The following is a 27,362-nucleotide window of genomic DNA, read 5'->3' on the forward strand; positions in this document are numbered from 1 at the left end:
TCGTACACAATACTAGGTTTATGTAGTTAAATTTTTGTACAATTTTCACACTCAAATCAGCACTACACAACATAATCATAGAAAATAACCCATATAGTGATGACCATCACCATCCGGAGCTAAACAAGTCTACCGACATTCATTAGAACATGACACATGGACAGGAAGGTGAACGGAGTTGTCTCCCTTGTCTCATCTCAACTGTTAGTCATTGTGTTAAAAAGGCATGGAACGAGCAAATACACACATGCGCTTGGTTCGACGTGAGATAGAACAGACGGGTTATCTCCCTTACATCAGGTGTTTCGCGAGAAGCAATTTGTTCGTGCTTATGGAGCAAAATGTTAATTATTAAGAGCTTGTTTTCAAGACGATTTACAGAGAAAAACGTTGAAAATATCATATTGCTATATCGTTTATATTTGTTACTTGGGGTCCCCTGGAATGGTATATTATTGCTATAATGTGTTCGCCTAACTTCAGGGGCGGCGGGGTAGCCTAGTGGTTAAAGCGTTGGCTCGTCATGCCGAAGACCCAGGTTCGAATTCCATCATGGGTACAATGTGTGAAGCACACTTCTGGTGTCCCCCGCCATGATGTTGCTGGAATATTGCTAAAAGCGTCGTAAAACCAAACTCACTGAGTCAGTCATTAACCTAACTTCAAGAGTTGAACCTGTACCTATACTGTTTCCAATTGGTCTCTAGCAACCCATCCTCGTCGGGAAAGCGACGAATGGGAGATGATGGTCAGACTCGATGCTCATGATATCAGTCACTGAATTTTCTGATCGAATATTTACAGACTACCGTCATGTAGCTCGAATATTGCTGAGTGCGACTTTTAACAACAAACACATACTTCCAGGGTTGAAACTGTAAAGATACTGTTTTGAACCCACGCATGTCGTAAAAGCGATGAACGGGAGAGGGCTTCCAGGCTCGACTTGACGGATGCATGTTTTTGTGACCCACTTGCGGAGATAGCTTTCTGATCCTTACTCGAATATTTACAAACTACCGTCATGAACCTGAAACATTACTGTGTGCGTTGACAACAAATGGTTACCAGGGTAGCATCCGTGTCCTAATAGACGAGGACACAGGTGACTGAAAGGCCATAATGCTGCGATTACTGGACACAAATGGCGGGAAGCGTTGGCCATACTATTGACCACAGGTTTACATGAACCAGACACAACTATTTATGCAGTGTTCGCAGCATGCGAAAATCAATAGCAATAAAAAACTTACAGTTACTATATTACTTATACATACTAGCATATACAAGCCTGTAATGCATGTAATTTTACGTTACTAAGTTATTACTGCTCATATGTCGTGACAAGCGACATCTACAGTTCAATAATGGTAATCACTTGTTGAACAGGTCGTTCATCAATGTCGTTTCGAGGTTCTTCCACCCATTAGCAACGCTGAAAACAAAAACATAGTAAGATCGCATTGTACGCATGCTTTAAATAACATCATCGTTGGTAAGATAAGTCGGTAAAATAAGTACAAATGTTACGCAACACTGTGGCCACGCATGTTTATGCCTTTTGTCAGTGGACATTGGCACGATCTGTTCATTCCAACAAATAGCAAACACGGCAGTATATACTGAGACGTCAGATAGAGGTATTACATACTCCCCTATTGTGCTTTACACTGTGGTGCTTGACAACTGGAGACCTAGCATTGCAGGTTTGCACAGGAATTCAGTCACCTGATTGAATTCTTTGAACGGTGACAATGAATAACACGGGGAGAACACTGTGTCTTACATTAGCTGTCGACATAAATAAATATGACGTCATGTCATTGGTCACTTCATGCCAGTCCTTCCTGAAGACATCATGTTGGTTTGTTCTGCTTGGTTACTGATTGTGGGTTACTTTGTACCTGTTACATTCTCATATGAGAATTTTACTGTGCATGGCAACTGCTCAGGGACTCTCCTGCAAGAGAGGTTTGCTGTATGGGGAACGCCGGTAAGTAGAAATATGTCTTGGATCATTTATTCTTAAAGGTATGTATCGACATAGAGTTGTCATAGTCAAACGCAAATGTTTTGGAAACATTCCGCAAAGACATTTTTTTAAAGGGAAATGCGAAATCCAGGATAACAATAGTCAGTGACTTACTTTCTTGATTACTTTAATTCAATGTTCGTATACATGAAGGAAAACCAGGTTCAATGGATATATACAATTGACAAGGTTGATGTATACTATTCCAAAAAAAGAAACGCACAACCCAGAAATCTGCTGCGAAAATGTTGTATTTTCAAACATGTATAACTCGTCCACAAATAGACTTTAGTACATGGATTTTCAGTTTAGAAGAAGGTAATGTCTATACAGCCTAGTTGACGATTCTAGATAAAGGGGACGTTGAGAGCGATGGTGACCACGTAGCATGGTCCCGACTTCGGGTCTCCTGGCACACAGTCCAATCTCTCTCAACCTGTTCCGTACAGTTTGACGGATATCTTCCGAAGTCTAGGCACCCTGGCTGCTGTGCTCTCACCCATGGCAGTACGATCACGCAAATGTAGTACTCGGATTACCGATCTTGGGCTGAGGTCTGCCTGTACGGGGACGGTCAATTGTTATACCTGTTTGGTTGTAACGAGGTGCAAGCAATGATATCGTGCTCAGACTAACATTCTGACGCCTGGCAACTGAACGTTGGTAATCTCCATCGTGCATTCTGTCAACGGCGGTGATCCGTGTCGCAGCGTCAAGACGTGGCGTAGTGATTTGACCTTGAAACTCCTTCAAAACGAATTCAAATTTCCGAAATAATCTGGATTTCTATAGCCAGACAGTGCGTGCTCTTTGCTGCACAATTTCAACTGGAATGTGATTTCTGTGGCATTGTGGCGATGCCTTTTTAATTCTTGTATAAAATCTCATCAAATGAACATTTTTTAGGTAAAGTCGATTTTTCTCTTGTGCAATCGTGTAAAATCATGTTATCGACACTTTGTTACATATTTTGAAGATTGTTTGAACACAATTGGTAATTAATAGATTTTTCAAAATACAAAAAGCCTATGCGTTTCTCTTTTGGGGATAGTATAATTTGGATTGCTATATTAGTGATTTGAGCAGAGTAGGTTGATGTACAGAGCGATAGTGATTAAAACAATATGCAGAAAGAATGAGTTTATACAATAGTTGAGTTATACTGAGATGGTAATTAATAAGTATGAGAGAAGAAGACAGAGAAAGAACTTCACGACCCATAGAACTTGGTTTTCCTTCACCTATTCAACTTCTAAAATGCCTCTCAAAGAAGTTCGCATGCATGATTAATTGAAATAAAATCAATCGATATATAACCGAAACAACGGTAGATTCTGGCCCTGAGGCAGTCAGGATTCTGCCAGTCCCGACGTGGAATTTCAGATGGCGTGCTGAATTCCTTTCGATGATGTTCTTGTATCACCCTGTACAATAATGCAATTCAGGGAACGGTAACTCAAAGTATTCCTGTCTAGGATAATGTAAGTTTACAGTAACTACATTTGAGAATAAACAGGCATCATATCATATATATAATGCACGTAAATGTAGTTAATGTAGGTTTACTTCATTTCATAGCAAACATGTACCATATATTATATCAGGGATAATCTACAACAGGGATAGGTCACTCGCTTGCATTCTTTCCCATTTGTACTGACTAGCGTGTGCCTCGTCATGCTCCAAAGCACACATTGACTTGATTCGTTCCCAGTGCAACTTCGGTTGCGTTTAACAGTACTTTGGCCAGTGTATTGTATCAGTCGGAATTTTAGATTAATGAATGAATGAATGAAGATCAAGAGTTATATGTGAATGAATGAACGAAAGAAATAAAGAAAAAGAACAAAACAAAGAAACACATATGTGAATGAATGAAAAAATAAATGATACACCACGGCCATCCCTCCCCAAACATGTGAAAGAACGCAAAACTATCGGTAGAGCACATGTGTTAACATCAGCTGTCCTTTTTTTAAAAATCTACTTTAAAACATTTTTTTTACATTAGTAATTAATTCAGATATCGTATTGCATGTGTGGAATGGCATGGACATTGATAGAATGTTAAGTGACACTGTCACACACCCCTCAAAAACAGAAAGTTTAGAACTATCACAAAGCGTTGTAAACACCATTCCAGTTTTGTCAAATACTAAGATCAACAAGAAAGAAAGAAGTTGTAGAACTATAACACTCAAGCATCACAAGCATCAATGGCGGATCAGAACAGATCGGCGATATGTCATATTTTTCACACACCTCAAATACACCCTAACAATTGTTTTTAAATTATTAAACTATCATTATTACTTGCAAACACCTTTCACCTGGTGGTATATCCCCCTCATAAACGAATATGTGAAAGAAGTTTTTAGCGATAGAATTTAGTCTTTCTTCGCTGTGTACCGAGAACTGAAGCCAGTCAGCTACACCAGAGACCATATGGTCTCTGGCTACACCATGCCGACTTGAAACTTTAATACAAATCTGCTCTACTAATACTGACACTAATAACAATTATTTGACTTAAAATGAAGTGACAGAATAGGTAACTTATCTTCTACATGTAAGTTTTCAGTTGTCACAACACTTAGCGAATGTAATCAGCTGTTGAAAATAAAACAAGCTTAATCTTGAAAACTACGCTGTCGCCATATTGGCTACACTGGTCACGTGACGAGCCGAGGCATACGCTAAGGGGCTTTTCCAGGAGTGACCACTCCCCGTTATATAGTCTCCCTGATTATATACATAGCGAAGTTAAATGTAGTTAATGTAAGTTTACTTCATTTGATAATAATCATGTACCATAACGATGTTGGCTGTAGTTACTAAAGTTTACTTCATTGATAATAGTCGTGTACCATAACGATGTTGGCTGTAGTTACTAAAGTTTACTTCATTGATAATAGTCGTGTACCATAACGATGTTGGCTGTAGTTACTAAAGTTTACTTCATTGATAATAGTCATGTACCATAACGATGTTGGCTGTAGTTACTAAAGTTTACTTCATTTGATAATAGTCGTGTACCATAACGATGTTGGCTGTAGTTACTAAAGTTTACTTCATTGATAATAGTCGTGTACCATAACGATGTTGGCTGTAGTTACTAAAGTTTACTTCATTGATAATAGTCATGTACCATAACGATGTTGGCTGTAGTTACTAAAGTTTACTTCATTGATAATAGTCATGTACCATAACGATGTTGGCTGTAGTTACTAAAGTTTACTTCATTGATAATCATGTACCATAACGATGTTGACTGTAGTTACTAAAGTTTACTTCATTGATAATAGTCATGTACCATAACGATGTTGGCTGTAGTTACTAAAGTTTACTTCATTGATAATAGTCGTGTACCATAACGATGTTGGCTGTAGTTACTAAAGTTTACTTCATTGATAATAGTCGTGTACCATAACGATGTTGGCTGTAGTTACTAAAGTTTACTTCATTGATAATAATCATGTACCATAACGATGTTGGCTGTAGTTACTAAAGTTTACTTCATTGATAATAATCGTGTACCATAACGATGTACCATAACGATGTTGGCTGTAGTTACTAAAGTTTACTTCATTTGATAATAATCATGTACCATAACGATGTTGGCTGTAGTTACTAAAGTTTACTTCATTGATAATAGTCGTGTACCATAACGATGTTGGCTGTAGTTACTAAAGTTTACTTCATTGATAATAATCATGTACCATAACGATGTTGGCTGTAGTTACTAAAGTTTACTTCATTGATAATAGTCGTGTACCATAACGATGTTGGCTGTAGTTACTAAAGTTTACTTCATTGATAATAGTCGTGTACCATAACGATGTTGGCTGTAGTTACTAAAGTTTACTTCATTGATAATAGTCGTGTACCATAACGATGTTGACTGTAGTTACTAAAGTTTACTTCATTGATAATAGTCGTGTACCATAACGATGTTACTAAAGTTTACTGTAGTTACTAAAGTTTACTTCATTGATAATAGTCGTGTACCATAACGATGTTGGCTGTAGTTACTAAAGTTTACTTCATTGATAATAGTCATGTACCATAACGATGTTGGCTGTAGTTACTAAAGTTTACTTCATTGATAATAGTCATGTACCATAACGATGTTGGCTGTAGTTACTAAAGTTTACTTCATTGATAATAGTCATGTACCATAACGATGTTGGCTGTAGTTACTAAAGTTTACTTCATTGATAATAGTCGTGTACCATAACGATGTTGACTGTAGTTACTAAAGTTTACTTCATTGATAATAGTCATGTACCATAACGATGTTGGCTGTAGTTACTAAAGTTTACTTCATTGATAATAGTCATGTACCATAACGATGTTGGCTGTAGTTACTAAAGTTTACTTCATTGATAATAGTCATGTACCATAACGATGTTGGCTGTAGTTACTAAAGTTTACTTCATTGATAATAATCATGTACCATAACGATGTTGGCTGTAGTTACTAAAGTTTACTTCATTGATAATAGTCGTGTACCATAACGATGTTGGCTGTAGTTACTAAAGTTTACTTCATTTGATAATAATCATGTACCATAACGATGTTGGCTGTAGTTACTAAAGTTTACTTCATTGATAATAGTCGTGTACCATAACGATGTTGGCTGTAGTTACTAAAGTTTACTTCATTTGATAATAATCATGTACCATAACGATGTTGGCTGTAGTTACTAAAGTTTACTTCATTGATAATAGTCGTGTACCATAACGATGTTGACTGTAGTTACTAAAGTTTACTTCATTGATAATAGTCGTGTACCATAACGATGTTGGCTGTAGTTACTAAAGTTTACTTCATTTGATAATAATCATGTACCATAACGATGTTGGCTGTAGTTACTAAAGTTTACTTCATTGATAATAGTCGTGTACCATAACGATGTTGGCTGTAGTTACTAAAGTTTACTTCATTGATAATAGTCGTGTACCATAACGATGTTGGCTGTAGTTACTAAAGTTTACTTCATTGATAATAGTCATGTACCATAACGATGTTGGCTGTAGTTACTAAAGTTTACTTCATTGATAATAATCATGTACCATAACGATGTTGGCTGTAGTTACTAAAGTTTACTTCATTGATAATAGTCATGTACCATAACGATGTTGGCTGTAGTTACTAAAGTTTACTTCATTGATAATAATCATGTACCATAACGATGTTGGCTGTAGTTACTAAAGTTTACTTCATTGATAATAGTCGTGTACCATAACGATGTTGGCTGTAGTTACTAAAGTTTACTTCATTGATAATAGTCATGTACCATAACGATGTTGACTGTAGTTACTAAAGTTTACTTCATTTGATAATAGTCGTGTACCATAACGATGTTGGCTGTAGTTACTAAAGTTTACTTCATTTGATAATAGTCATGTACCATAACGATGTTGGCTGTAGTTACTAAAGTTTACTTCATTTGATAATAGTCATGTACCATAACGATGTTGGCTGTAGTTACTAAAGTTTACTTCATTGATAATAATCATGTACCATAACGATGTTGGCTGTAGTTACTAAAGTTTACTTCATTGATAATAGTCGTGTACCATAACGATGTTGGCTGTAGTTACTAAAGTTTACTTCATTGATAATAGTCGTGTACCATAACGATGTTGGCTGTAGTTACTAAAGTTTACTTCATTGATAATAGTCATTGATAATAGTAATGTACCATAACGATGTTGGCTGTAGTTACTAAAGTTTACTTCATTGATAATAGTCGTGTACCATAACGATGTTGGCTGTAGTTACTAAAGTTTACTTCATTGATAATAGTCATGTACCATAACGATGTTGGCTGTAGTTACTAAAGTTTACTTCATTGATAATAGTCATGTACCATAACGATGTTGGCTGTAGTTACTAAAGTTTACTTCATTTGATAATAGTCGTGTACCATAACGATGTTGGCTGTAGTTACTAAAGTTTACTTCATTGATAATAGTCATGTACCATAACGATGTTGGCTGTAGTTACTAAAGTTTACTTCATTTGATAATAGTCGTGTACCATAACGATGTTGGCTGTAGTTACTAAAGTTTACTTCATTGATAATAGTCATGTACCATAACGATGTTGGCTGTAGTTACTAAAGTTTACTTCATTGATAATAGTCATGTACCATAACGATGTTGGCTGTAGTTACTAAAGTTTACTTCATTGATAATAGTCGTGTACCATAACGATGTTGGCTGTAGTTACTAAAGTTTACTTCATTGATAATAGTCGTGTACCATAACGATGTTGGCTGTAGTTACTAAAGTTTACTTCATTGATAATAGTCATGTACCATAACGATGTTGGCTGTAGTTACTAAAGTTTACTTCATTGATAATAGTCGTGTACCATAACGATGTTGGCTGTAGTTACTAAAGTTTACTTCATTGATAATAGTCGTGTACCATAACGATGTTGGCTGTAGTTACTAAAGTTTACTTCATTGATAATAGTCGTGTACCATAACGATGTTGGCTGTAGTTACTAAAGTTTACTTCATTGATAATAGTCATGTACCATAACGATGTTGGCTGTAGTTACTAAAGTTTACTTCATTGATAATAATCATGTACCATAACGATGTTGGCTGTAGTTACTAAAGTTTACTTCATTTGATAATAGTCATGTACCATAACGATGTTGACTGTAGTTACTAAAGTTTACTTCATTGATAATAGTCATGTACCATAACGATGTTGGCTGTAGTTACTAAAGTTTACTTCATTGATAATAGTCGTACCATAACGATGTTGGCTGTAGTTACTAAAGTTTACTTCATTGATAATAGTCATGTACCATAACGATGTTGGCTGTAGTTACTAAAGTTTACTTCATTGATAATAGTCGTGTACCATAACGATGTTGGCTGTAGTTACTAAAGTTTACTTCATTGATAATAGTCATGTACCATAACGATGTTGGCTGTAGTTACTAAAGTTTACTTCATTGATAATAGTCGTGTACCATAACGATGTTGGCTGTAGTTACTAAAGTTTACTTCATTGATAATAGTCGTGTACCATAACGATGTTGGCTGTAGTTACTAAAGTTTACTTCATTGATAATAGTTGTACATAACGATGTTGACTGTAGTTACTAAAGTTTACTTCATTGATAATAGTCGTGTACCATAACGATGTTGGCTGTAGTTACTAAAGTTTACTTCATTGATAATAGTCATGTACCATAACGATGTTGGCTGTAGTTACTAAAGTTTACTTCATTGATAATAATCATGTACCATAACGATGTTGGCTGTAGTTACTAAAGTTTACTTCATTGATAATAGTCGTGTACCATAACGATGTTGGCTGTAGTTACTAAAGTTTACTTCATTGATAATAATCATGTACCATAACGATGTTGGCTGTAGTTACTAAAGTTTACTTCATTGATAATAGTCATGTACCATAACGATGTTGGCTGTAGTTACTAAAGTTTACTTCATTGATAATAGTCGTGTACCATAACGATGTTGACTGTAGTTACTAAAGTTTACTTCATTGATAATAGTCGTGTACCATAACGATGTTGACTGTAGTTACTAAAGTTTACTTCATTGATAATAATCATGTACCATAACGATGTTGGCTGTAGTTACTAAAGTTTACTTCATTGATAATAGTCATGTACCATAACGATGTTGACTGTAGTTACTAAAGTTTACTTCATTGATAATAGTCATGTACCATAACGATGTTGGCTGTAGTTACTAAAGTTTACTTCATTGATAATAGTCGTGTACCATAACGATGTTGGCTGTAGTTACTAAAGTTTACTTCATTGATAATAGTCATGTACCATAACGATGTTGACTGTAGTTACTAAAGTTTACTTCATTGATAATAGTCATGTACCATAACGATGTTGGCTGTAGTTACTAAAGTTTACTTCATTGATAATAGTCATGTACCATAACGATGTTGACTGTAGTTACTAAAGTTTACTTCATTGATAATAATCATGTACCATAACGATGTTGGCTGTAGTTACTAAAGTTTACTTCATTGATAATAGTCGTGTACCATAACGATGTTGGCTGTAGTTACTAAAGTTTACTTCATTGATAATAGTCATGTACCATAACGATGTTGACTGTAGTTACTAAAGTTTACTTCATTGATAATAGTCGTGTACCATAACGATGTTGGCTGTAGTTACTAAAGTTTACTTCATTGATAATAGTCATGTACCATAACGATGTTGGCTGTAGTTACTAAAGTTTACTTCATTGATAATAGTCATGTACCATAACGATGTTGACTGTAGTTACTAAAGTTTACTTCATTGATAATAATCATGTACCATAACGATGTTGGCTGTAGTTACTAAAGTTTACTTCATTGATAATAGTCGTACCATAACGATGTTGGCTGTAGTTACTAAAGTTTACTTCATTGATAATAGTCATGTACCATAACGATGTTGGCTGTAGTTACTAAAGTTTACTTCATTGATAATAGTCATGTACCATAACGATGTTGACTGTAGTTACTAAAGTTTACTTCATTGATAATAGTCGTGTACCATAACGATGTTGGCTGTAGTTACTAAAGTTTACTTCATTGATAATAGTCATGTACCATAACGATGTTGGCTGTAGTTACTAAAGTTTACTTCATTGATAATAGTCATGTACCATAACGATGTTGGCTGTAGTTACTAAAGTTTACTTCATTGATAATAGTCATGTACCATAACGATGTTGGCTGTAGTTACTAAAGTTTCACTTCATTGATAATAATCATGTACCATAACGATGTTGGCTGTAGTTACTAAAGTTTACTTCATTGATAATAGTCGTGTACCATAACGATGTTGGCTGTAGTTACTAAAGTTTACTTCATTGATAATAGTCATGTACCATAACGATGTTGGCTGTAGTTACTAAAGTTTACTTCATTGATAATAGTCATGTACCATAACGATGTTGGCTGTAGTTACTAAAGTTTACTTCATTTGATAATAGTCGTGTACCATAACGATGTTGACTGTAGTTACTAAAGTTTACTTCATTGATAATAGTCATGTACCATAACCATAACGATGTTGGCTGTAGTTACTAAAGTTTACTTCATTGATAATAGTCATGTACCATAACGATGTTGGCTGTAGTTACTAAAGTTTACTTCATTGATAATAGTCGTGTACCATAACGATGTTGGCTGTAGTTACTAAAGTTTACTTCATTGATAATAGTCATGTACCATAACGATGTTGGCTGTAGTTACTAAAGTTTACTTCATTGATAATAGTCGTGTACCATAACGATGTTGGCTGTAGTTACTAAAGTTTACTTCATTGATAATAGTCGTGTACCATAACGATGTTGACTGTAGTTACTAAAGTTTACTTCATTGATAATAGTCATGTACCATAACGATGTTGGCTGTAGTTACTAAAGTTTACTTCATTGATAATAGTCATGTACCATAACGATGTTGGCTGTAGTTACTAAAGTTTACTTCATTGATAATAGTCATGTACCATAACGATGTTGGCTGTAGTTACTAAAGTTTACTTCATTGATAATAGTCATGTACCATAACGATGTTGGCTGTAGTTACTAAAGTTTACTTCATTGATAATAGTCGTGTACCATAACGATGTTGGCTGTAGTTACTAAAGTTTACTTCATTGATAATAATCATGTACCATAACGATGTTGGCTGTAGTTACTAAAGTTTACTTCATTGATAATAGTCATGTACCATAACGATGTTGGCTGTAGTTACTAAAGTTTACTTCATTTGATAATAATCATGTACCATAACGATGTTGGCTGTAGTTACTAAAGTTTACTTCATTTGCGGTTAACATGTACCCCATTTTTAGACATAACGAAGCCGAATGCATGTCATATAAGGTTACTTCTTTTGACGGTAAACATGTATCAGACATAACGGACATAGCAAAATTCAATGTAGTTGTTTTAAGTTTACTTCATATGGTAATAAACATGTGTCACATATAACAGACATTGTAGAATCCACACCTTACACTCCACAGCATAAGCTGGAAGTGTCGCAGCCAAGATTCTTACACGTCTTGGTCCAGTTGACAATGTGTGATTGGGTATTCATTTGTGTCTTCTTAAATTTCAGAGTCAGCCTTTGACCTGCGCACTATATGGGACAGACCGTGCGTCATATGCTTGGATTATTCTTTCCTCTAGAACATTAAAACCACCGAGTTTACTCAACATTTATACATAACGATATTGTTGCTTCGTAACGGGCTTACATAATGCAGCATGTTTTAAAATATGAATGGAATGTAATATTTAACTTGTAAGGATAAAGTTTCATAGTTGCATTAGGAAACTCAACAAATTTATTGCCTCTAAAAATTCTTAATTATGTTCTTTACAAGCCCTAACTGTCCACTTTCTTTTAAATTAGAAATTGTATTCAGAGATTGCTGATTGCCCGATTTATTACATACGTAGAGATACCATTGTGACACAATGCTTATCCTACTCGTTCTACGAGTTTACCATTGTTTGCTTACATACACATAGGATGTAATGGCAGCCTTCCACCACATCTAGAGGGTGACATACCAGCTACAGCTCCTGCTTCCTTGTCGGTACATGGAGGGCTTATTAAAGACCCAAAAAGCAATAGCAGCCCCCAGATGATCATAGAATGGGAAATATCAGAAACTACAGAAGGTAGTAATACGTTACAAAGTTAGTTATTAAACGTTTGCTGTCCAATGAGTAGGGATACTGGTATTTGTGTGGATGTGATAAGATCTACCTCCCAAACATACCAACAGAACCTGAGAAAAGTGTCAAAGACACAATTGTTAGAAATGGGTTTTTTTGAGTTGACATTGCTATTCTGTTGTAGCATTCAAATGTCTTTAGTCTCCTCGTTGAGTGTGAGGTAACTTCCGTCTGTGATCTGAAGTGGGCTCGTGGAAATATAATGATCTATATGGGCATATGTGTACACACACACACGCAATACATACATACCTGTGTCTGTGTGTGTAGGTAAATGCATATATATGAAATCCAGATATTTGTTTAGTGCACTACAGGTATGTGTGTGCGCGCCTTCGCGGGCGTGTGTGTGTATATTAATACATAATGGACTCCAGATATTTGTGCCCAGCACAACTATTTATCTATATATTCAATGCTTATACATATGCATGTGTGTGTTCTTTTGCAGGGTCTGGACGTGGGCACATTCGGGCATTTCTTCTTGAAATACGGACCTATGACTCCACAAATAACAGCTCTAAACTAGTTTGCAGGATTTTTGACTTTTCTGATTCTCTGTTCGACGTAAGCGGTACAAAGGTAATGCCCGGGTTTTTTTAAACCTTTTGTCGCAAATTGCTCATGCAAAAACAAAAGTGGCGCAAATCATATGAAATGTGTGCGTAATGTCTCAGCTGGTTTTTCAGAAGAGGCTGGTTAACTTCTCTGGCAGCTCACACCACCTCTGACCAGATTATGTTAGGTATATTCTATGTGAGTTTATATACACGAAGAACATGATTAAGAAGTTCTTAATTGCTATCCGACATTGTAGGTCTTATTTGTGTATAAAAATATAAACTTCACCCAGAAACAAGTTCCTCTGAGCCGTGTCTTACAGCTGAAGTTCCAGAAGAAACTGGTTGGATTCTCTGGCGGGTCACACCTGCTGTATCAGTTGGATCTGACATCCCTTCCACGTCACCCACCAGATGCCAGACTGACCAAGTTCTTCACGCTGCAGCCATTTCAAAGTATGTAATCACCCTGCCTGGGTCATATCATCAAGCTAGAACTAACACAGAAATGGTGACACAATTTTATCAGTGTTTGAGAGCAGCCTATCCAAAGTGCGAGAGTCAGAATTGAACAGAAAAAAACCTTCGGTATAAGTTACAATGAATTGAGTAGCACAGCATGCAGGATGTCATGGGCGAATGATCTTAAAGTACTGTCACTGTCTGTGTTGCATACAGCATGCCTTTATAGAAAATGATAACAGCAGTGCTGTATAGAGAGTTCCTGAAAGAAACAAATTACATTCTTGAGTGTCTTATTGGTCTGGTAGAAACATACAGCATCATAGTGAGTCTCTGAACTGATTATCAGTAAGAATATTGAATTGCTATTATCACTGTTTAGTGTTATGCTCAAGGTCACGTTGAACGTGTTTTCACGTTAACAGAAATATCTATTCCCAACACAGTATGTCATAGACGCATGATCTGAGAATATTTCTTCCTTGACTCTGGATGCTCATGTTAACCGTCTGAGCAGGACCTGCTACTTTCACCTAAGATCCATTGGTAACATTCGGCAATACCTGACAACTACTGCAACTCAAGCCCTTGTTCGAGCTCTTGTTACATCTAGGCTTGATTACTGTAACAGCATCCTTTCGGGCCTCAGTTCTAAACTCCTTGATAAGCTTCAGAAGATACAAAATACTTCCGCCCGCATCATCAGCAAGACTTCTAAACGTTCCCATATAACACCAGTGTTGAAAGAACTGCATTGGCTACCAGTTAGGGCCAGAATTGACTTTAAGATCCTCTGTCTGACGTACAAGTGCCTCCATGGTTTGGCTCCCCTCCTACTTGTCTGAACTCCTACATCCGTATGTCCCCGCACGCAACTTGCGCTCAAACACACAAAACCGACTGGTCATCCCATCCTACAAACTGAAATCCTTCGGACACCGATCATTCTCTTACTCCGCGCCTGTGCTCTGGAACTCTCTCCCATGTGCCCTTAAAAGCTCTGCCACAATTGACATTTTTAAGTCCAGACTTAAAACCCACCTTTTCTCAGTATATTATGTATAACTTCATCTGTAAATACTCCAGTGTAAATATTCTGTAGCGCTTTGAGCATGCCTTAGGGGGTGGAAGGGGCGCATTATAAATATGCATTTATTATTATTATTATAAATAGCCTGTGTCGATAACTATACCAACACTGGATTGTTTGGTCTAGACTCGATTCTTTACACACCGTCGCCATATAGCTGGAATATTGCTAAGTGCGGTGTTAAACAACAAACCAATCAACCAATCGTTAACTATACACATTGTCTTTCATGGTCGAGTAACCGAACACGTGTATGCAGGTAAGGCTAACGTTGCACCGATGAGATTGGTCTCGAAATGCAACACCATCGTGGTGGGATGGATTATATGAGAGATACAATCGTCAACTGAAAATTGCTTATGGTGTATATTCAAGTAAAGTTCATCACTATCTTACTTCAGCTTTTCATTTAAGCCACACATTTAATCTTACTTGACTGACTTTCAGCGGAATAGAAATCCCCCCCCCCCCTAATTGTGTATCCTTATATCCAATGAGGGATGAATTAGACACAATGTGGCACATGCACTGATTTGTTTCAGAGGGAATGGTAATACCTGCAAGCAACTGGATCCCGTTTTTATCCTATGACGAGGTGAACTTCACTGCACCTGCAACTATCGAGGCCAGATTCAGCCTAGCACTTCCGACATATGGCTTCAGACAATACACTGTGATGCTGGTATCGAAGAATGACAGTCTAAATGCTGTAGAGACATGCATTATGTCGATCGATTCTAGTTACTTTTGCCAAGGCACGGTGAGTTGTATACATATACTCGTATTTATATTTATTTGATTTATTTAATTTGATTTCAGTTGTTGGCGATCTATACCCTATTTTTATATTGTGTTGTCCTCTATAGTAAACATGTTTTAGATTTAATTGCTAGGTTTACATTTATATCTGTGATGTTCTAGTTGTTTTACTGTCCTTTGATGACAGGATTATGTAATCTATCTTTACTTATTGTTAATCTATAACTTGTTTTAATCACGATATGGCTGAAATATTGCCAAAGTGACTTTAAAGTTTAACTCACTCACTCAGTCACTTTAATTTGGTTGTTTGTCGGTCAAGCGTGCTCTGTAGTTTAGCTATGCAGCCTATAATAATCTGTAATAACTGAGTCGGGACACGACAAACCAGTGGTTGATGTCATGATAATCGTCCGTCGTAATTGGGGTACGATGACAGCAACCAAGTCATAGGATGGCCACTCGATCCACGACAAACATGGGTTGCCGAAGATCGTTTTTAACCTAGAACCTGACAGGAGGACATGTATTTTCAAAAATACCAGCTTTATCCTTGATGTTTCCCACCGTCACATTATTTTGACATGACCTTATGATACTCAACATTTTGGTACCGGATGACATTAACGCACTGCATTAAGTGATCATCTTTCTGGTTAACATGGAATTAGAGTAGATGTTTTGCCTCTGTTGTAATGTGGGCGTCTGAATCATTATGGTGACGTTTTCTTTCCAGAAAGTCGATCCTCCTTCACAGAATGATACCACAGTTTTGGCATCCTTCAGTGATATTGCAGTTGGACAATACGTCATCCATGTATGTTATCAGCAACTATACTGGGGGAAGCAAATAAAGGAATGCATACAAATACAAGTGTTACTTTATATATCCCTGCTCAGGCTCGTACGCAAGCCGTGTTTTGCGGGTAATCAAAATTGGTGCAAAATGGAAAGGAACCATTACGATGATGTGATGTTGCCTTATTTGTTCACCTCAGTATATATACTGGACAAAAATAGTTAGGGATGTATGTAAATTTTGAAATTATGACTATTGAAAATTTTAACTATAAATTGTATATTTATATACTTATCCTATCTCACGACTTGCACCTCTCTCTTCATTCGACCATGAGTGGAAACGAATTAAAACTTTGCTCCAGGCCTACCTTGCCCCTCTCCCGTGCTGTGCGTGCCTTCTGTGTCAGTCGTGCTCACTAGTCCATGACAGCACGAGGCATGCGCAGTCCTCACCCACGTGATCACCTCACATACTCATTCTCGATCTTGGAGCCATAAAAGGACAAAACCGGAACGGTGGTAATCTATGTAGTGGGGAGGGACTTTATCTCGTGAGATAGGATAAGTATATAAATATACAATTTATAGTTAAAATTTTCAAATTTTTAAACTTATCCTATCTCACGAATTTGCAGTTATCCCACGGTAGGAAGGTGGGTCATAGATTACCCCAAATTCAAGCCGATAACAGCTAAGTGTTATGCCCAAACAACCCGAGGGAAGCAACTACAAGGTAGGCCAATAACTACCAAGTTACTACGCATGCAGGGTTACTGGGCGAACCCATTGACTTACTAAGCACAATTGCTCCCAGGGACCGAGATTCCCGAGCAATGTGGTGTTCAGTCACTACCTTCACAAAGTGAAAGGACGTGAGCTTAACGAAAGTGTAATCAGTCGCATCGCCCACGATTTCCAAGGTACCCTCGTAATAAAAGTCCAACGACTAGTATCGGGCTAGCCCTGCTTCAAACAACCCCCACAGACAACGTCCGAGGAGGGTGAAAGAGAAATTGAATCGGGTAAAACTCACAATTTTAACGTTCAGTACCACAACATCATCTTATGACTTCCACTACTTACCACAGTAAGATCACATAGATGTGTATAGGCACTTAGGAGCATGAACGCTACGAAGTGTAACACTTCGGGAAAGACTCACTTCACTGACTTAATTACTCCGTGGAGCAGAGGACAGTAAGTGAGGTGGCGACTCTCTGTAGTCTCAAACAAATGAGAGGAGAAATCTAAATCCCGGAAGAAATAAAGACGGAAATCTGAAAAAGTTTTTCAGATTCATTCAGATTGTACACAAGCAGACACGATCGCGACTTGGGATCAACTGCACAGTGGGATCCATAGAGCATCGGAGCACAAGGAAGTTCATTATCTGTGATGTTGTGCCGCTGATAACTGCTGGGCAAGGACGAGTGGTCCAAACTGATGAAGGCCTTGAATATCCGTCACCGACACATCTCTGAGGTAATAAGACGAAAAAACTGTGTCAGATCGCCCAAAACAATCCTCCATTATGGCAGTTAACGAGCAGTTGCTATGCAACGCCATGAGAAGTCAATGCCCTGGTTTCATGAAGGTTGACTGCCGTAGGTGGTGGTAAAACCGACAAAGTGTAGGCTCGTAGTGTTGTAGCTCGTAGCCAATATGAGATTGTTGTGCGAGAGACTTCCGCCTTGGAAGCAGTAGACAAGGGTATAAACAGTCTCTTACGCAGACGGCGGCGCTCTTGCGATGCTTTAGGTAACGCTACGAAGTGTAACACTTCGGGAATGATTCACTTCACTGATGTAATTACTCCGTGGAGCAGGGGACAGTAAGTGAGGTGGCGACCCTCCAGCGTCTCAAAAGTGAGATCTGCGATGGTCAGTTCGAACCCATTGACGTACTAAACACAAGTGCTCCAGGGACCGGGATTCCCGAGCAATGGGGTGTTCAGTCACTACCTTCATGCAAGTGAAAGGACGAGCTTAGCGAAAGTGTAAACAGTCGAGATTACCACGATTTCCAAGGTCTGACGACCAGTATCGAGGCCATCCCCTGCTTTGACACAACCCCCACAGACACCGCCCCGTGGAGGGTGAAAGGGTAATTGAATCGAAACTCACAAGTCCCAGAAGAATCGAAGACACAAATCAGAAATAAAATTCAGAATTTTATTCAGATTGTACACAAAGCAGAAACGATCGCAACTGGTGATCATCTGCTGAAGCTGATAGTTGTCCCGAAAAGTGCCTAACAGGCGATATGACAGTGCTGAATTCCACCGTTGTAGATGAAGGGCCCTTTCTCCTGATGACCACTGCTAGGCCACTTGATGGAGAAAGTGAGCTTCCAACTTGCAAGATGTGCCAGCGAATAGGTGTTGAGTCGGTATGAAGGGCACCCTAGAGACTCCAACACAAACATTCCACTTATTGATCCACCAACAAAAGACTGAATGTAAGTTGCGGGAAGAGGCGAATCAACTCCCTGGGGTTGTCGCCCCCGATGTATGGGCACAGAAACATCTGAAGAGGGCAAGCTGCAGCTGGCCCCTGTAAGTCAGCACTTGTGCTGACGCCAACCACCCTAGTAACTTCTGCCACTGGCGAAAAGGTGTGGGTTGGACCAACACTAGTGGTGCGTTGCACTGAATCTTGTCCCACTTCTCCTGGGGCACACACATCATGACCTGGCGTGTTGAATATTGTCCCAATAAGAAGAAACAGCGGGTCGGTGTTACCCCTGATTGCTCCGAATTTAGCAGCCATCCTAATTGCGTGAGCAACTTGAGGATGAACTGTCTGTGGAAGGGAAGGACGACTGGATCCTGCTGGGCTTGAACACAGTCGTCGATATTGTTGTCAATTGTCACGCTGCGACAATGCAGGTAGCTTGTTATCACCAGAATGGGCTTAACACATTGTGCCCATGTGGGGATCGAACCGGGGTCTTGGGCTTGACGAGTCAACGCTTTAACCACTAGGCTACCCCACGGCCATCGCAGGTCGAGGGAATGAGAGGTCTAACCACTCTTGCCTCTGACAAAAAGATATCTCCTGATATAAGAACGTTCAATAAGTCGAGCAACTACGTCAGTTCGGACGGAGTGCTCAATGTAGTATGTTCGGCGCATGGAGATTGTCAGTCAATCTACAGGAACGTTCACCTTATAAACAAATTGTAGAAATTCGTAGGATCGGTGACCTCAGGAACGTTTTTTTTGTTTTTTTTGGGCAGAACAAAATAATGGTGCGCCAGGTGGAGTGATAAAGGTAGTAGATCGCTGCCTGGTGACAGTCCTTGCATAATGCAGTGACCTCTGAACTCAGTGCTTGACTAGTCAAACCGTTCACAGGTGTTTCTGTCCGTCACCCTCAATAAGCAGTCTCTCTCGACTGGCTATCAAAATCCCGACACAGTCATTCTTAGCGGGAATGACAGCGTTCGTTGTTACTTGCATTTAAAGGCTGGACTTGGTATCCGATTCGTGGGACCAAGAGAATTCTGCAAGGGCACTTCATAGTCACTCTAATCATCAAAATTCCGGTAAACAAACAGTAGTCCGCCATTTGCAAACGTTACACACGAGTGACAAAATATACGGACAACATGGTCTTTGGTTAATCGGGCGAGTCGCAACCCGTAAATTCCGGGCTGAGCTATGGTGGCTATTTGACAAATCATTGCTGGTACCATGCTCAAGAACTTCACCCATTTGTTATCTGTCCAGAAACTTGCTTATCATGTAAAACAAAGGGAGCTGAAGATGACGAGCCGTCTACAACAATTGCACCCAGTGATACACAAACACGCTGTTACCAATGGTCTGTAGTAACAAGACTCATCGGATCGTCGTAGAGTATTCCTGGCTAGCAAGCGTATCTAGTTATGCCATATGGGGTGGTTGCAGAACTGATATCTACACCGAAGGGTAGAATCGTTGAACCGAATCATTCATCAAAAGTGAAGATCGGATGATAGATTAAATCTGGAATGCGATGAGCCCCGGTCACGGAGGACTCTTGAGAACTGGGATCGTCAGGCCGCCACGCGTCGAGCATGATATCTCTAGATGACTGCGCTACTAACATCACATGTAAATCAAATCGGCATGGTGAAGCACATAGCTACTACCTCTGTACATTGATCTTAAACGGCCAGGTGAACTGGTTCGACGATAGGGAGCCTTCGACCTGGTGAAACGGTACGAGCCTGCTGGTAAATCAGTTCAGGGTGGTGAGCCGGAAAGTTGACGTGATCTGAATCAGTCCGATGTGATCTGAATTGTGACTGATCTGGATCGGTTCGGTAATCCGAAACGGTTAAATGATCTCAGCTGATGGAGAGATCTAGAACGGCTCAGATGAACCAGTGAGGCTTAAGTGAAATGTTCGCCGAGGTGAATCGCTTCGGTGCTGTGAATTGAATCGATGATGTGAACTGTTTCCGCGATAAGAAATAGTTTTAATATTATGGCGAACTGAGTCAATGTCGATTCACATATATGGCGTGGCATGCCCGGTTCGGTCTGGCGAATCCATTCGTGTATGGCGTAACCAACCGGTGTGGTGAATCGGTTCGGCGATTGGACTGTTCGGTCTGGTGAATCCATTTGGTATGGCAAACAGATTCGGTGTGGTGAATCGGTTCGGCAATTTGACGGTACGGTCTGGTGAAACCATTCGGTATGGCGAGCCGATTGGGTGTGGTGAATCCATTCGGTATGGCGAACCGATTGGGTGTGGTGAATCCATTCGGTATGGCGAAACGGTTCGGTCTGGTGAATCCATTCGGTATGGCGAACCGATTCGGTGTGGTGAATCGGTTCGGCTATTTGACGATGTAGATCGGATGTGTGAGTCAACTGGCAACACAGAGCGTTTTGATGAGGCGGAACCACGCGAAGACAGCTAATGATGCGTCCATAAAATTACCACTTCGACTAGGTGAGACTGAACGACTACGGAAATCAAAAACGCTGTGGTGAGTCGAACGGAAACACATATTGAGGTGAGTTGAGTCGGGAATGCGAACCGGTTTGTCCTGGTGAACCTATTTGAGTACGTGAAACAGTACGGCAAGAGGAACCCATTCGACTACGGGAATCAGTTTGATCAACTGAACTCATTCGAAGATGTTGTGGTGAGCCGGCTCGGCTGTGTGAGCCGGTTCGGCTGTGTGAGCCGGCTCGGCCGTGTGAGCCAGTTCGGCAGGTTCGACTACGAGAATCACCCTGACAAAAACACACTGTACGTCTAGGTAAACCGGACCGAAATGGCCAACCACCTCGACCAAGCGAGACTGAACGACTATGGGAATCAAAACGCTGATGGTGTGCCGAACTGAAACCTATGTTGAGGTGAACTGAGTCGGTAATGTGAACCTGTTCGTCCTGGTGAACCCCTTCGATCACGTGAATCAGTTCGGTCAGGTGAACCCATTGATTACGTGAATCAGTTCGGTCAGGTGAACCCATTCGAAGATGTACTGGTGAGCCGGTTTGGCAGGGTGAGCCGGTTCGGCCTGGTGAGCCGGCTCGGCGGGGTGAGCCGGCTCGGGAAAGTGAATGAGACCTAGAACGACTCCTCCCAGCCGTGGAAATAGGAGAGCGGTACGTTACAACCGCGCCGATCCCCGCTTCGACGATGAATGCTTAGAAGTTCTCGAAGTCTGTTATCGTTCCGAAGAAGCAGACATACGAGATAATGTAGATCGCAGGTCTGGCGTAGAAGAAATATCGGTCATTACCACCCTGGTACGCTCAAGAGAACTTAAACTGGGTGAGGGAAGATCCCCTAAAGCCTTGTAACGTTCTCAGATAAATAGGAATCCAACGAAGCGTCCATAAAATCTTCGTCAGGAGAGACGGGCGATTGAGAGCGGTGAGCAGTGAGGGTGGGGCGATCTAAGCAGACCCCGCAGAATTCGTCCTAGCCCTATCTGCCAAACGTCTGGCACAAGCACGTTTGTAAAATTTGAAACGCCTCATTAGACAGACCTGAACACTTCGGACAGCGTGTGTCCCAGTCACAAACACCCACAGAATCAACACACGATGTGTGTGGGTCCCATGCTGAAAATACTGTATTACAACGGGCGCAAAACATCCGTTTACTGGCCTGAACAGGCTTAACCATTTTGAGCAAATCTCAGACGAAAAAATTTTCACGTCCACTCAGTGGAGCGATAAGAAAGAGAATGAGTATGTGAGGTGATCACGTCGGTGAGGACTGCGCATGCCTCATGCTGTCATGGACTAGAGAGCATGACTGACACAGGAAGGCACGCACAGCACGGGAGAGGGGCAAGGTAGGCCTGGAGCAAAGTTTTAATTCGTTTCCACTCATGGTCGAATGAAGAGAGAGAGGTGCAAGTCGTGAGATAGGATAAGTTTAAAAATATGATCTATTTATTCATTGACACATTGATAAAATATCAATCATAATAATACCAATATCCCTAACTTATTTTGTCCAGTATATATCCATATATCTCTCCCAGACACAGTACACACTGTAATAACAATAGGTACGACAGACATACTTTATAAATAAAAGTGACAAAGCTCTTCCCACAGCCACAAGAAATCCCTTGCGAGAGGAGAGCCGAATGTACAATACCACTATGCCAGGGACATGTATTTTTGTCACTATAAAATCTCAAGTTATGGTGAAGAAGTGAGCATATGCTGCCCTACGGCTGGTATACGCTATACAGTAATAACAAAGTAGAAAGCTATAATACATATTGCGTTTTTTGTTAGTCAAAGTTAATACAGCTGTCCGGGCTGTCATGATGATGATGATGATGATGATGATGATGATGATGATGATGATGATGATGATGATGATGATCATCATCATCATCACCACCACCACCACCATCATCATCATCATCATCATCATCATCACCACCATCATCATCATCATCATCATCATCATCATCATCACCACCACCATCATCATCATCATCATCAACAACAGCAACAGCAACATTCGTACATCTCTTTACCCTTGTCAGATTCAGCCTGTGGACCCCTACAGACAGGATGACGATAGGTGCGTGTGTTATTCCACCCATGGAGTGAGGCTATGCCAACCGTGTCTTGATACATCCTCCACCGTGTTTACAGTAGGTGAGTGTTTACATGTTTGTTTCCAGAATTCACACATCATATTCAAATGACACTTTATACAGAAGTAATGCACATGTTTTGAAATACGTGGTAGTGGAATATAAGAGCAGTGGATCAGCACCAGCTGAACATTGTTACAGGAAAAGTTAATCTCATAGATTCCCTCTTTACTCCTGCTGGCCTACAACGACCTTGCGCCACAACTTTATAAACATTCATGCGCATGAGGTGCATATAGGAGGAAATAGAAAATAGTTTTTGTATTCTAAAATTAGCAACTCATGTAATGCCTCACTTCTAGCACCCACGTACCAAAACAGGTCAAAGTGCCTGTTTTAATGCTTAAACGATTCGTACTGGTGGTAAGCTGTTCATGTATGTTCATCACATAGATATATATATAGAGAGAGAGATATAGATTATATAGGTGGTATTGTTCATACGACCGTGTCCAACTCACAGGTAACACTATTTGCAGGATATCACACAGTTTAATCCAGTTGTAAATCCCTATAACCGAAGCTCATAGCCTTAGGTTACAAGGACCACTTCACTAATTGTTTTACAACTGCTGCAATTTGAATACTATTCTCATTTACTGGTTTACTGTCGCTCTGTATATTTCTTACTTTACCTAGTGTATGTATCCAACAGCTTTGAGTGGCCAAACATTTCTTCGTATTTCAGTTACCAATTCAGATATGCCAACTACAACAACCTTGCCAATGACAACAAAAGGCATCACGCCAACTACTAGCACAACCTCGCCCATGATAGTTACAACAACAACTCCAATGTTAAATACAACCACTTCTTCAGTGATAAATACAACCACTTCTCCAGTGATAAATACAACCACGTCTCCAGCGATAAATATAACCACCTCTCCTGAGATAAATACAACCACCTCTCCAGTGATAAATACGACCACTTCTCCAGTGATCAATACAACCACTTACACAACCACCTCTCCAGTGATAAATACAACCACCTCTCCAGTGATAAATACAACCACTTCTCCAGTGATCAATACAACCACTTATACAACCACCTCTCCAGTGATAAATACAACCACCTCTCCAGTGATAAATACAACCACCTCTCCAGTGATAAATACAACCACCTCTCCAGTGATAAATACAACCACATCTCCAGTGATAAATACAACCACCACTTCTCCAGTGATCAATACAACCACCACTTCTCCAGTGATCAATACAACCACTTCTCCAGTGATACATACAACCACCACTTCTCCAGTGATAAATACAACCACCTCTCCGGTGATAAATGCAACCACCTCTCCTGAGATAAATACAACCAGCACTCCAGTGATAAGTACAACCACGTCTCCAGTGATCTATACAACCACCGCTCCAGTGATAAATACAACCACGTCTCCAGTGATCAATACAACCACCGCTCCAGTGATAAATACAACCACCTCTCCAGTGATAAATACAACCACCACTCCAATCATAAATACAACCACCACTCCAGTGATCAATACAACCACCTCTCCAGTGATAAATACAACCACTTCTCCAGTGATAAATACAACCACCACTCCAATCATAAATACAACCACCTCTTCTGTGATTAATACAACCACCACTCCAGTGATAAATACAACCACCACTTCAATCATAAATACAACCATGTCTTCTGTGATTAATACAACCGCCACTCCAGTGATAAATACAACCACCGCTCCAGTGATAAATACAACCACCTCTTATGTGATTAATACAACCAGCACTCCAGTGATAAGTACAACCATGTCTCCAGTGATCAATACAACCACCACTCCAGTGATAAATACAACCACCTCTCCAGTGATAAATACAACCACTTCTCCAGTGATAAATACAACCACTTCTTCAGTGATAAATACAACCACCACTCCAATCATAAATACAACCACCTCTTCTGTGATCAATACAACTCCCTCTCCAGTGGTCAATACAACCACTCCAGTGATAAATACAACAACCTCTTTTGTGACTAATACAACTGCCACTCCAGTGATAAATACAACCACCGCTCCAATCATAAATATAACCACCCATCCAACGATAAATACAACCACCACTCCAATCATAAATACAACCACCACTCCTGTGACGAATCCAACCAGCGCTCCACTGATAACTACAACCACCACGCCCACGTTAGCTACAACCACCACGTCCGTGATGACTGCAACCACTACGACTACGATAGATCCCGGTATGAAACCAGGAAGGGATGCGGCAAATACTTTCTTTCATGGTGTTCTGATATCGTAGTTGCGTAATCGTTTGTTTTTATTGAATGAATCACATTGTCATTCCTTTCCTATTGCATATTCACTATCTATGAATCGGAATCTGTAACATAAAAGTGCTATTAGTTTAGATCTAATCAAATGTTCTTATCTATTTTGTTCCAGTTCCCAGCGCAGCCGGGAAACGGACACAAATGCAAGGATCGATACATCTCATGCTTTTTCCACTCTGGTTTACATTATGCAGTTGATATAAATGGTGGTATAAACCAAAACACCAAACTATGCATTTATTTATGATTTTTTTTGACGGGTGAGAAATTAACAATATTATTAGGATGTTAGACCAAAGTATATCAATATCCAAATACTTGGTGCTTATGGTGAATGGTTACTCCAATGTTTATAAATACGGTTTCATAAAATACTGGCTTAAACTTGATGCATATTCCAACAAGAAGACAAAGTCATCAATACGAGTTATGATTATGTCTCGAGTTATGAAATATTTAGGTGTGTATATAGAAAAGTGGAAGGAGAGTATTGAAAGGTTTTTAAAGTTATGCTCCAGAAACGAGCACTATCACCAATTTCAGTGTATGTCAAACTTGTTGCCATGGAAACGCCAAAAATATTTTATTCAGAATTCCAAAACTACCAAAAAGGAACCAGTAAACCACCAGACCAATCTATGTGTCAAGTTTGGTAAAGAAATAGTGAACGGTTTTAGAGTTCAGCTCCGGAAAAGAGCACTACCACTAATTTCAGGCTAAGTCAAACTTGTTGCCACGGAAACGCCCAAAATATTTTATTCAGAATTCCAAAACTACCAAAAGGCACCAGTACACCATCAGATCTATCTATGTGCCAAGTTTGGTGAAGAAATAGTGAACGGTTTTAGAGTTCTGCTCCGGAAAAGAGCACTACCACTAATTTCAGGCTAAGTCAAAACTTGTTGCCATGGAAACGCCAAAAATATTTTATTCAGAATTCCAAAACTACCAAAAGGCACCAGTACACCACCAGACCTATCTATGTGCCAAGTTTGGTGAAGAAATAGTGAACGGTTTTAGAGTTCTGCTCGGAAAAGTGTACAACCACTAATTTCATTCTAAGTCAAACTTGTTGCCATGGAAACGCCAAAAATATTTTATTCAGAATTCCAAAACTACCAAAAGGCACCAGTACAGCACAAGACCAATCTATGTGCCAAGTTTGGTAAAGAAATAGTGAACGGTTTTAGAGTTCAGCTCCGGAAAAGTGTACTACCACCAATTTAGGCTAAGTCAAACTTGTTGCCACGGAAATGCCAAAAATATTTTATTCAGAATTCCAAAGCTACCAAAAGGCACCAGTACACCAACAGATCTATCTATGTGCCATGTTTGGTGAAGAAATAGTGAACGGTTTTAGAGTTCTGCTCCGGAAAAGAGCACTACCACTAATTTCATAATAAGTCGAACTTGTTGCCATGGAAACGCCAAAAATATTTTAT

General features: G+C 39.4%; 1 protein-coding gene across 1 annotated transcript; it reads left to right on the plus strand.

The window, feature by feature from the left end:
• The first annotated feature begins 1,839 nt into the window (after window positions 1-1,839).
• LOC124274983 (mucin-5AC-like) lies at window positions 1,840-26,166 on the plus strand. Its single transcript, XM_046710362.1, has 10 exons — window positions 1,840-1,993; window positions 12,169-12,205; window positions 12,585-12,737; window positions 13,246-13,376; window positions 13,678-13,810; window positions 15,449-15,666; window positions 16,402-16,482; window positions 23,487-23,601; window positions 24,289-25,830; window positions 26,033-26,166. Exons 1-10 carry the CDS (start codon window positions 1,859-1,861, stop codon window positions 26,116-26,118), a joined length of 2,631 nt encoding a protein of 876 aa, XP_046566318.1. The 5' UTR covers window positions 1,840-1,858; the 3' UTR covers window positions 26,119-26,166.
• Window positions 26,167-27,362: the final 1,196 nt, after the last annotated feature.

The sequence above is a fragment of the Haliotis rubra genome, unplaced genomic scaffold (genome assembly GCF_003918875.1).
Source record: "Haliotis rubra isolate DU_JTF1 unplaced genomic scaffold, ASM391887v1 Scf1042, whole genome shotgun sequence".
Taxonomy (NCBI): domain Eukaryota; kingdom Metazoa; phylum Mollusca; class Gastropoda; order Lepetellida; family Haliotidae; genus Haliotis; species Haliotis rubra.

Excerpts from the sequence above, each read along its gene's own strand:
- LOC124274983 (XM_046710362.1), top strand. The coding sequence starts at position 1,859 with ATGTTGGTTTGTTCTGCTTGGTTACTGATTGTGGGTTACTTTGTACCT. Across the intron at positions 1,994-12,168 it reads TTGCTGTATGGGGAACGCCG|AGTCAGCCTTTGACCTGCGC; the intron begins GTAAGTAGAAAT and ends CTTAAATTTCAG. Across the intron at positions 12,738-13,245 it reads AATATCAGAAACTACAGAAG|GGTCTGGACGTGGGCACATT; the intron begins GTAGTAATACGT and ends GTTCTTTTGCAG.